At 43.1% G+C, this 12644-nt stretch overlaps 1 protein-coding gene across 5 annotated transcripts in view; it reads left to right on the top strand.

The window, feature by feature from the left end:
- ece2b (endothelin converting enzyme 2b) overlaps positions 1–12644 on the top strand; it is a 78638-nt gene that overhangs the window by 45142 nt on the left and 20852 nt on the right. For all 5 annotated transcript variants that reach the window (XM_055879374.1, XM_055879377.1, XM_055879375.1 and 2 more), the window contains 4 exons: positions 6104–6228; positions 8130–8276; positions 8602–8667; positions 9800–9988. In XM_055879374.1, the coding sequence (XP_055735349.1) occupies positions 6104–6228; positions 8130–8276; positions 8602–8667; positions 9800–9988 (527 nt within the window). The remainder of the gene's footprint in view (positions 1–6103; positions 6229–8129; positions 8277–8601; positions 8668–9799; positions 9989–12644) is intronic.

Raw genomic sequence — 12644 nt, 5'->3', positions numbered from 1 at the left:
TCGATCACCGTGGCTAGCTAGCTGCTATCCGATTGGCTTCTCCTGCTAACGTCCCTGTCCCGAAGCAAGCACCAATTAGCCTGGAGCTAGCCTATGCTACGCCCATCTCCCGGCTAGCTGAAGAGGACCGTGTTCTGCCTGCGGCTATGGAACCCTGACCTGTTCACCGGACGTGCTACCTGTCCCAGACCTGTTGTTTTCAACTCTCTAGAGACAGCAGGAGCGGTAGAGATACTCTTAATGATCGGCTATGAAAAGCCAACTGACATTTACTCCTGAGGTGCTGACTTAATGCACCCTCGACAACTCCTGTGATTATTATTATTTGACCATGCTGGTCATTTATGAACATTTGAACATCTTGGCAATGTTCTATTATAATCTCCACCCGGCACAGCCAGAAGAGGACTGACCACCCCTCATAGCCTGGTTCCTCTCTAGGTTTCTTCCTAGGTTTTGGCCTTTCTAGGGAGTTTTTCCTAGCCACCGTGCTTCTACACCTGCATTGCTTGCTGTTTGGGGTTTTAGGCTGGGATTCTGTACAGCACTTTGAGATATCAGCTGATGTAAGAAGAGCTATATAAATACATTTGATTTGATTAGCCACTACTTGAGATACAATACCTATTTTGCCAATTGGCCTGGACCCCTTGTATTGCCGATACGGAGCCCCGCCGATCCAACTTGTCTGAACTACCAACGTAATCCGCCCAAGGTTTTTTTTCATCTGGCTCCTTCGTCGCGACATCCCCTGAATGCCCATCTGCTAGCCGCGGACCGCTAGCTATCTAGAGCATACCGGACTGTTGGCTGTAGTGGTCCATCAGTCAATTTCTTTGGCTACTATTCCTATTTTGCCAATTGGCCTGAACCCTTTTACTGCACGGACACCTGCTGATCCAGCACGACTGGTCTGCCGACGTAACCGCATGAGGGGGCTAAAACAACAGACTTCTTCCGTCGCTCAACTGTATTCACATCCTACCATACCTTTGTTTGTACATTATGCATTGAATCTATTCTACTGCGCCCAGAAACCTGCTCCTTTTACTCTCTGTCCCGAACGTACTAGACGACCAGTTCTTTTTGCCTTTAGCCGTACCTTTATCCTACTCCTCCTCTTCTCATCTGGTGATGTAGAGGTTAATCCAGACCCTGCAGTGCCTAGCTCCACTCCCATTCCCCAGACGCTCTCATTCGTTGACTTCTGTAACTGTAAAAGCCTTGGTTTCATGCATGTTAACATTAGAAGCCTCCTCCCTAAGTTTGTTTTATTCACTGCTTTAGCACACCTAGCTGTGTCTGATACCTGGCTTAGGAAGGCCACCAAAACCCCTGAAATTTCCATCCCTAACTATAACATTTTCTGACAAGATAGAACTGCCAAAGGGGCGAAAATGCAATCTATTGCAGAGATAGCCTGCAGAGTTCTGTCTTATTATCCAGGTCTGTGCCAAAACAATTTGAGCTTATACTTTTAAAAATCCTCCTTTCCAGAAACAAGTCTCTCACCGTTGCCGCTTGCTATAGACCACCTTCTGCCCCCAGCTGTGCCCTGGACACCATATGTGAATTGATTGCCCCCCATCTATTTTCAGAGCTCGTAATGTTAGGTGACCTAAACATGCTTAACACCCCAGCCATCCTACAATCTAAGCTTGATGCCCTCAATCTCACATAAATTATCAATGAACCTACCAGGTACAAATCCGAAAACACAGGCACCCTCATAGATATCATCCTAACCAAACTGCCCTCCAAATACACCTCTGCTGTCTTCAACCAGGATCTCAGCGACCACTGCCTCATTACTTGCGTCCGTAATGGGTCTGCGGTCAAAGGACCACCCCTCATCACTGGCAAATGCTCCCTAAAACACTTCAGCGAGCAGGCCTTCCTAATCGACCTGGCCCGGGTATCCTGGAAGGGTATTGACCTCATTCCGTCAGTAGAAGATACCTGGTTATTCTTTAAAAGTTCTTTCCTCACAATCTTAAATAAGCATGCCCCATTCAAAAAATGTTGAACCAGGAACAGATTTAGCCCGTGGTTCACTTCATACCTGACTGCCCTTGACCAGCACAAAAACATCCTGTGGCGTACTGCATTAGCATCAAATAGCCCCCTCGATATGCAACTTTTCAGGGAAGTTAGGAACCAATATACACAGGCAGTTAGGTAAGCAAAAACTTTTTTTTTCAAACAGAAATGTGCATCCTGCAGTACAAACTCCAAAAAGTTCTAGGACATTGTAAAGTCCATGGAGAATAATAGCACCTCCTCCCAGCTTCCCACTGCACTGAGGCTAGGAAACACTGTCACCACCGATAAATTCACAATAATTGAGAATTCAAAAAGCATTTCTCTATGGCTGGCCATGCTTTCCACCTGGCCACCCCTACTTTGGTCAACAGCCCTGCGCCCCCCACAGCAACTTGCCCAAGCCTCCCCCTTTTCTCCTTCACCCAAATCCAGACAGCTCATGTTCTGAATGAGCTGCAAAATCTGGACCCCTACAAATCAGCAGGGGTAGACAATCTGAACTCTCTCTTTCTAAAATGATCAGCCGAAATTGTTGCAACCCCTATTACTGGCTTGTTCAACCTCTCCTTCGTATCTTCTGAGATCCCCTAAGATTGGAAAGCTGCCGCAGTCATCCCCCTATTCAAAGGGGGAGACACTCTAGACCCAAACTGCTACAGACCTATATCTATCCTACCCTGCCTTTCTAAGGTCTTCGAAAGCCAAGTTAACAAACAGATCACCGACCATTTCGAATCCCACCATACCTTCTCCGCTATGCAATCTGGTTTCTGAGCTGGTCATGGGTGCACCTCAGCCATGTTCAAGGTCCTAACCGATATCATAACCGCCATCGATAAGAGACAATACTGTGCAGCTGTATTCATCGCCCTGTTCAAGGCTTTCGACTCTGTCAATCACCACATTCTTATTGACAGACTCAACAGCCTTCGTTTCTCAAATGACTGCCTTGCCTGGTTCACCAACTACTTCTCAGACAGAGTTTAGTGTGTCAAATCGGAGGGCCTGTTGTCCGGACCCCTGGCAGTTTCTATGGCGGTGCCATATGGCGGTTCAATTCCCGGGGCGACTCTTTTCTCTGTATACATCAATGATGTCGCTCTTGCTGCTGGTGATTCTCTGATCCACGTCTACACAGACGACACCATTCTGTATACTTCTGGCCCTTCTTTGGACACTGTGTTAACTAACCTCCAGACAAGCTTCAATGCCATAAAACTCTCCTTCCGTGGCTTAAATGAAAGTAAAACTAAATGCATGCTCTTCAACCGATCGCTGCCGACACCTGCCCGCCCATCCAGCATCACTACTCTGGACGGTTCTGACTTAGAATATGTGAACAACTACAAATACCTAGGTGTCTGGTTAGACTGTAAACTCTCCTTCCAGACTCACATTAAGCATCTTCAATCCAAAATTATATCTAGAATCGGCTTCCTATTTCACAACAAAGCATCCTTCACTCATGCTGCCAAACTTACCCTCGTAAAACTGACTATCTTGCCGATCCTTGAATTCAGCGATGTCATTTACAAAAAGCCTCAAACACTCTACTCAGCAAATTGGATGCAGTCTATCACAGTGCCATCCGTTTTGTCACCAACGCCCCATATACTACCCACCACTGCGACATGTATGCTGTCATTGGCTGACCCTCGCTTCACATTCATCGCCAAACCCACTAACTCCAGGTCATCTATAAGTCTTTGCTAGGTAAAGCCCCGCCTTACCTCAGCTCACTGGTCACCATAGCAGCACCCACCCGTAGCACGCACTCCAGCAGGTATATTTCACTGGTCACCCCCAAAGCTAATTCCTCCTTTCTTCCCAGTTCTCTGTTGCCAATGACTGGAACGAATTGCAAAAATCATTGAAGCTGGAGACCCATATCTCCCTCACTAACTTTAAGTACCAGCTGTCAGAGCATGTACAGGTGCAGAGTTCACAGATCACTGCACCTGTACATAGCCCATCCAACTACATCATCCCCATACTGTTATTTATTTATTTTGCTCCTTTGCACCCCAGTATCTCTACTTGCACATTCATCTTTTGCACATCTATCACTCCAGTGGTTAATTGCTAAATTGTAATTATTTCGCCACTATTGCCTATTTATTGCCTATCTCCCTTATCTTACCTCATTTGCACACACTGTATATAGACTTTTTCTCTATTTTGTTATTGACTGTATGTTTGTTTATTCCATGTGTAACTCTGTGTTGTTGTTTGTGTCGCTTTGCTTTATCTTGGTCAGGTCACAGTTGTAAATGAGAACTTGTTCTCAACTAGCCTACCTGGTTAAATAAAGGTGACATTAAATAAATAAATACAAATATTTCAGCAGTGTGTGCATTGCCATGACAGTGGTGCTTCAGAGCGAATGACGATATGCGCTGTGGAGATGGAGACGAGCATGTGACTAAAAAAACTATCCTACCAAAACTATCCTGTCTTCGATCTCCTCCTCTCATTCTCTTAACACCTTTCCTCGTGTTTTTTACTCACTTGTTTCACATCTACATTTCCCCTGTTGGTAGCACTCTAAAGCTTTCTGCTTCAAACCCCTAACTTCCTGTGTCTCTCCCCCATCTGTCTCGTTCTCTCTACCTCTCCCTCTGCCTCTCTGTCTCGTTCCCTTTCCCTCTATCTCTCTGACTCTCTCCCATCTCGCTCTTTCTCTCTCTCCCTCTATCTCTGTCTCTGTATCTCCATTTCCTTCTCTATGGATCTTCAGTGTTTATTTTTCCCATTGATACAGATGAAGGCTGCACACTAAAAACAAATGGTTCTATATAGTGCCAAATAAGGGTCTTTGGCTTGTAACCATAGCAGATCCCTTTTTGTTGCTATGTGGAACCTTTTTTGTTGTTGAAGGTTCTATAAATACCCATACCCATAAGGTTCTAAATGGTTTAATAGCCATATTATATTGTTACAATTCCATAGGTTTCATGATTATGTTTATTAACCAGTTGAATCAGGTGTGCTAGCTCTGGAACGGCTGGGGGTCCCTGAGGAGAGAATTGAGAGCTACTGACTTAGTCAACCTTTCGAAATTAGCACAAGGCCATACGTGAGTCGTTCACAAGACACCATCACTGGCCATAGTCCTATACTGTATGTGTGTGTATGTGTGTGTCCCAACCGGCCCACAGCGGTCATGGTCCAATCCCCCAGCTCCTTAACTGTCAGAACAGTCAGCCATGGTTCAACAGCGGTTTAACTGTCCATGACGTTCTGTTATTTGCTTCAAACCTGTTCTCATCTCCTGTCATGTTAAATCACTTGCAATGTTAAAAATTTTTTTTTTTACATTGATTTAATTAATTATTATTTAGTAACTGGTTCCACAGCCTTTTTCAGTTTACTTAACTTTTCGGTCATTGTTACCTGAACTCAGCATTCCAATCTTCTTGCTACGCCAGTATCACTGTGTCTATTACTTTTTTCACCTGCATTTCTACACTTTGCACTTCAAAGTAAGTCTCAGGTCTGTTAAAAGTACACTCAAGAAAAACAATTATATTTATCATAGTGATAAAGGAGTAACATTAAAACAGAACCCTAAAATAACTCAATCAAATCAATGATGAGAGACATGGTTACCGGCACAGACATGGTTGAATAGCAGGAAGATCAGATCAAATCCCAGATAAGGACATGTTGAATAATAATGACTCTATAAATGAGAATGCACAGTGTCAGCATGTGTCGAATATGCATGTTGAAAACATTGTATTGTAAACGCACTGTGGTTGTCCCTATCAAATTTTTCTCAAAACCTACCTTTTCTCAAGTTGGATCTAAGTTTGGGCCAACTGAACATTTTAAGTTCAGTTAACACTTTGACTGAAAAGTTGAATAAACTTAACAAGGCTGTGGAACCAGTTAATAAATAAATATTAGTTGAATCAACAAGATTTTTTTTTACAGTGTATAATAGAAGGAAATGAGAGGTCTTGTCTCTGCCTCACACAATCACATTAGCCTCTGTTCTCCTCCTCCTCATCCATATTTTCCTCTTATTCCCTCCCCCTCTTTTCCCCTCCTTCTTTAGAGAACGGCACGTTCAACTCCAGCAGCGACGCCGAGAAGAAGACCCAGTTCTACTACCTGTCCTGCCTCAACGAGCAGCACATCGAGGAGCTGGGAGCCACGCCTCTCATTGACCTCATTGCAAAGGTCAGCTTGATTTGGTCTCGGGGGGCCTGCTGGGTAGGCAGAGTTCGCCCTTCAGACACATGAAATGGTTCAAATTTGCTCTCTGGGCCTGGCAGAGTTCTACCTTCAGAGACATCAAATGGTTCAAAATGGGAGCACTTTGTCTTCCCGGCGATAATGCTACTGAATCAAGTGCACCTACCGCCAACAGCGTGAAACAAATTTTAAAAAACAGGAATGCAAGGCTTTATTTATTTATTTTTAACAGAAATGTTTGGTGATCGACTAGGAATGCGTTAGAGATTGACCGGTTGGTGGCAACTGCTCTAGGCCATGCCTACACCTATCCAGTGCTTTTCCATTTGTGGGGAGTAGTGAACAAGAGCACACTTCAGGAGGAAGGAGATATTATTGGGACACAACCAACCACGCACTCCATGTAGCCTTGAAGGTAGTAATGAGCGATGAACCAACATTTTAGTTCTGTTTTTTTTCTGAATCCAATGCACCATTTCTCCAGAGAGAAATCAAGTCATTCATGAGATAAATCTAGTCAATAACTATTTGAGACGCTGGGCTGGAGGGAATTGTAGTTTTCAATAAGCAAATAGACGTGGTAATTAACTACTATGACGCCAGTTTTTTAGGCTCAGAGATTAATACACTTTTACGGCAGCCACATTCTACGTTAGGTTAGATACACATAGACCGCATGAGAGAGGAATGTACACAACACAACAATTAGAGAGAGGGATAGATTATGCCTTATCTACTTTGAAGAACTAGTCAAAATGATTGTCAGACAGTTCTGCAGCTTGCTTAGGCAGACTAGCATAGCTAAATAGGATGACTCAAGACATTACAGTATGGGGAGCACAGAGATAACATTGTCTGTCTGTTTGACTGCTACTGCCTGAGCAGAGGTGAGATGATGACTTTAAGGAAAGTGAAATAATAAAGTCATCAAATAAAACTAAGTAATATACACAACTGAAATCATTTTCTATTTTTTATTGATGATTGTCTACCCATTGTGTAGGTACCTGACAGAGACAATGGAATGTTTCATGTTTTGGCAATTGAATGTTCACTATTTTTGGCTTTGGAATTGTCGTTAAAAATCATGATTAAAAAAGTAATAAAAATCAAAAACGTGATAAAAAAAAAAAGTAAGAAGAAAGAAATGAAGAAAGAAATAGCAATAAATTCACTGTCTCCTTTGTAATCTGCCTTTTGATGAGAACTGAAGTGATGGTCCGGCCCTTCTGTCTCCTGTCTTATTTCTACCAGCTAGAAGGGAGATGGAAAATTGAAGAATACAAGTTGTAGAAATAGGACTGGGTGTGATTGATGTGTGTGTGTGCATGCCTCCTTGCCTGCGTGTATGCTGTCAGCAGCAATCCATCCCATCCATCAATCCATGTCTGTTTGTCAGTTATGATTTGAAGAAATAGCTGGTCTGGACTTTTTAACTTTTCCAGTCTTGTGCTACTGCGTCATGTCCTTGTTCCAAACTCTGCTTAGGATGGGCCTTGAAAAATTCACACCCCATCCTGTTACTCAGATTCTGTGACAAGACGCCATTTATCTGACTATACGATTTTAATGTGTGTGTGTGTGTGTGATTTGTCTTTAAATTGACAAAAGTGGTGCCATTAATCGGAAGAAAATGCTATACTATTCTGTAGAGATAAATCAAAATGCTCCGGGGTGACGTTTTTTCCCTAGGTATAGATCTAGGATCAACTTCCCTTCCCCAATCCTGACCTTAAGCATTAGTGGGGGAAAATGCAAAACTGACCCAAAAACAGCATCTAGGGGCAACTTCATCTTATACCAATAACAACAATAATAGATTTATCTCTGCCTGAGCTTGTCGTCCCTCTCTGTGTGTGTGTGTCTGTGTGTGTGTTTGTTTGTAGACAGGGGGCTGGAACATAACGGGGCCCTGGGAGAAGGACAACTTTATGGAGGTGCTGAAGACAGTGTCGGGCCCCTACCGTGCCCAGCCCTTCTTCACCATCGGAGTCAGCGTGGACCCCAAGAACTCCAACAGTAACGTCATACAGGTCAGCTGCTCTGGCTCTTTTGAAATTAAAATACATGTACTAGCACACACACACATAAACACATAGGCATGCATAGACACTGACAGACCCACCCACACAGACACATTTAATCTTTTTTATACGGTGGTATGGTTCCCCTTTTGCTCTTTCCTGAGTCATAAACTAAACTGTCGGGATTCATTTGTTTTAGAAGCTACATATTTGCACATCTAATATATTCTTTTGAATATATTGTCAAATATGATTGTGAATGGACTCTGCACACTGCAATTCATTCTCCCTTATGATTAGTGTGTTTGCTCACCTGTTGATACATTTCCGCCAGGTGGACCAATCGGGGCTTTTCCTCCCCTCGCGGGACTATTACCTCAACAAGACAGCCAATGAAAAGGTGAGTCAAGTTTGGTGGCTGGAAGGGGTGAGCTGGGTGCGGGTCTTTTCCTACCTCTGGCTGTCAACATGAGGTACCGTAATAAATGAACATATATTAATGTCACAGGAGGCTGCTGAGGGGAGGACGGCTCATAATAACGGCTTGCATGGCATAAATGGAATGGCATCAAACACATGGAAACCATGTGTTGGTTAACATTCCGTTGGTTCCATTCCAGCCATTACTATGAGCCTGTCCTCCCCAATTAAGGTGCCACCAGCCGCCTGTGATTACTGTAAAATACAACACCTTTATTATCCCAAGCGTTGGGAATTTAGTTTGACATTTCAAGCTTCACATCATTAAAACACAAAATATCATGTCGTACTGTCTGCAGAAGATGGCGGCTTCCCCTCCTGCTGTATCTGCACAGGCTTCCGTGGCGGGGGTAGCTCGCATCATCCGTTATACGTTTATCTAAATGTTGACGTGTATATATTGTGGTTCCATTCTACTTTCCCCACCACATAGCCTGTCACAAATCGCTCTGAAACATACCAGGTATATTTTACCATAACTGGCTGAGAGAATAGTAGTGGTCACTTTACAACGAATTAGGAAGACTGAAACCTTCCACAGAAATAAAGCCAGCAGCAGGTGTTTCATTTTGATAGTTCTCATTCTATTGTGACTGTACCACACCAGAGTAGAGCCAACTTTGACTAACCAATGGTGTTTCACTGGGAAAAACTCTGGGCCCTAGTTATAGTCACTGTAGCCAGAGTTTTTTCTGATCAGGTCAGGTGGTTAAGAAAAACTCCTGGCCCTACTCTAGTCTGCAGCATTACCCAGGGGTGGCCAACCCTCCTCTTGGAGACTAGATGTGCAGTCTTTTGTTCCAGATCTACTATGACACTTGTGATTCAGCTAATCAAGGTCCTAAGGCAGCAGCTGATTAGAATCATGTGTGTTATCACTAATTAGAGCAGGGCTAGAACAAAATCCAGGTGAAGGGTTTGCAATAGAAAACAAAAAGGTATCATTGAACAAGTTCAGATGGTACCTACCCGTTTTACTCTGTTTCGGACCGTTGTCTTACATTTGGTGGTGACTGAACACGACCCTGAGCTTATCCTGTATCCATTCCCAGGTGTTGAAGGCGTACCTGGAATACATGGTGGAGCTGAGCCTGCTGTTGGGTGGGGATAAGAACTCCACACAAAGCCAGATGCAGCAGATTCTGGACTTTGAAACGGCGCTCGCCAACATCACAGTACCGCAGGACGAACGTCGAGACGAGGAGAAGATCTACCACAAGATCACCATCGCCGAGCTGCAGGTGCGTCTGTCGGGTGGGGGTTACGAAGAGAGAGAGCATGTGGGCTTCCATGTGCAAGCAGTTGCTTGGACGTGAGTATGTATGAGAGAGAGAAAGGGCAAGAGAGGTACATACAGTATGTGAGGTGGATTTTATGTGGATTTTTTGTGGCTTTAAAGCCTCTCAGAGTTGACTCCTATTCAATTACAGTCTGTTCCCACTTTTTCTCCTGCCTCCATTAGTGTCAAAGCATGCATAGCTTTTTCTCGCAGCCTCTCCCACACCAACTCACCACTACCATCTGAAACCCTGAGCCTCTTCACACCTTTGTCTGTGTTTTATCCCTCCTCTGAGGACTATTCTACTCTGCATCTCCTGCTGTCCTCTTTTTTTGTTTGTGAATGTTCCCCTGGTTGCCAAGGTGACTGTTGCTAAGCCATTCTATCTCCACGGCAGCAGCAGAACTCGTGAGAGAGATCGTGAAGGGAATGCAAGTGGTTGGAGGACATCGAGGAGCCTTTTGTCAACAAACAGAGATGGTTCTCTGTTTCATAGGAATTGAATGTCAGCATTTGTAGGATGGATTGAAACCGTGAAATAGGTGGTAATGGGTAGATTGTGTATACCACCGACCAACTAAATGTAATTAATCGACAAAATCAGTCTGTTAACCTTAAGCCTGCAAAAACAGTCGCGTTGATGAGGCATGACTTTGAATGGCAATGCCATAGATAATTTGTTCTGTTTCTAATTTTTCTAAACACTAGATTATTACATTAAAACTCTAGGGTCCTGTTCATTAGGCACCAAACAGAAGCAAATGGTTTGAAACGGGGAAGGACTAGCTGTCGTTGTCTGTCGCAAAATGTTTTCTGTGCTGAACATGACCCTGTTCCCAATGACCCCTTAAATGGGGAGTAAGCGATCGATGAGCAAAGCTTTTAATGATGACACGACAGGCCCCTAACATTTTCTACTACAACTCTGGAATACATAGGCATCCCGTAAAGGAATGGGAGCTACTCTGATCCTACCCTTACTAGTGTTGCACGTTACACCGAAACGTCAGTACTTGAAAAACATGTTCAGTACTAGAGTTTTCAAATGTGTCTTACGTTTGAAAATCAACGAAATGTATAGAACTTATGAGGAAAAACTTGGGCAAATACATTCATCATAAGACATTAATAGAATGCATCAGTCAATTGTATTCCCTGCAACTTTCTGAAGAGGCAACCGTACTGGAATCCCCGTCTGTGTGTGTGCGGCGCGCATGTCTGTCACTTTGTGTAGCCATTAGCGATGATAAGGATAACCATCTTCAGGCTTTCCCAAAAACGTTGTTAATTACAAAGTAGTCTAAGCCTTCCTGGCAGAATCATGATTATTTGTATCAATCCAGTGGCCACGTGATGTGGGAACTCCATCACATGTGCGCTAAACATTTTACATTTGAGTAGACACTCGTATCCAGAGCTATCTTACAGTACTGAGTGCATACTTTTTCATACTGTTCCCCCGTGGGAATCAAATCCACAACCCTGGCATTGTAAGTGTCATGCGCTACAAACTGAGCTACACGGGACTAGAAACACAGACAACCGAACAATGGAGTTAAGTGATCGCACACTTGAATTAAACGGTAACTACATTCACGTCTAAATTTCTTCGATTTTTCCCAGACTTCAAAAGTGGACCCTAATGCAGCCAATTTTATCTCCATGTCAAATAATTTCTGGGTAACAATTAAAGTGGAACTGACAGCTTTTTAACTACTTTGCAGATAAGAAACAAACAGACAATCCTTTCAGTCAAAAATATAAAATTCCCAGTTTATGCTTAAAAACCAACTTTTATAAGACGTTTAAAAAAAATAGTTTCTATTTGACTCAAAATTCCACGAAGTACAGTAAGACATTGTTGGCAGAATAGATGGATGCAGTTCAATGCATGATTAATATAATTCACCAATACATTTCTTGGTAGTCCAAAAAAATACTGCTATCAGGTTCTAAATCCCAGCTGGCCTGGTACATCGTTTGCTGCCGCCACCCATTCGGGATGCACTGTTTCAATGACACAATATTTTGAACAAAATGGACGACAAAGGCTGGGAATGTCAATACAGTCAAACTAGCAAGGGCAATGATCACAAGTCAGTCATAACGTGACTAATAGGATAGCGCACGTGTCAAACACAAGGCCCGCGGGCCGAATAGGACACACAAGCGAGTATAAATGAGTCAACCGATGAGTCATCTACTATATGAAATTACAGCCTGATGAGCTCGCATAGGTGAATTCAACTTCAATTGCCCTGCTTTCAAGTGTCCCATATACAACACGCAGCGGTGCTACTAAAATGTTGCAGTCTGGCTTCGCTTTTTAAAGCTTGATAATGAATAACCAAAAAACTAAACAAATGCAAAGGAGAAACATGTACGCCTATTACAGCAACATTTGAGCAGTAGCCTAGGCTGGCTACTCAACCACAATAGCTACATTTTGAGTTTATCATACTTTCAACTGCACCGGTGATCCAGTGTAATTTAAAAAATATATGTTTTAAGTTTAAATGTTACAACAACCTATAGCTATGTTGTTGATATTAAATATTTTTCAGCATACTGCAAGCATAGCAGCAAAGGCTGGACAAATATTGTTTGTATTTTGTTTT

Source organism: Salvelinus fontinalis, chromosome 24, assembly GCF_029448725.1.
Source record: "Salvelinus fontinalis isolate EN_2023a chromosome 24, ASM2944872v1, whole genome shotgun sequence".
Lineage (NCBI taxonomy): Eukaryota > Metazoa > Chordata > Actinopteri > Salmoniformes > Salmonidae > Salvelinus > Salvelinus fontinalis.
This window is presented reverse-complemented; position numbering and strand designations above follow the sequence as displayed.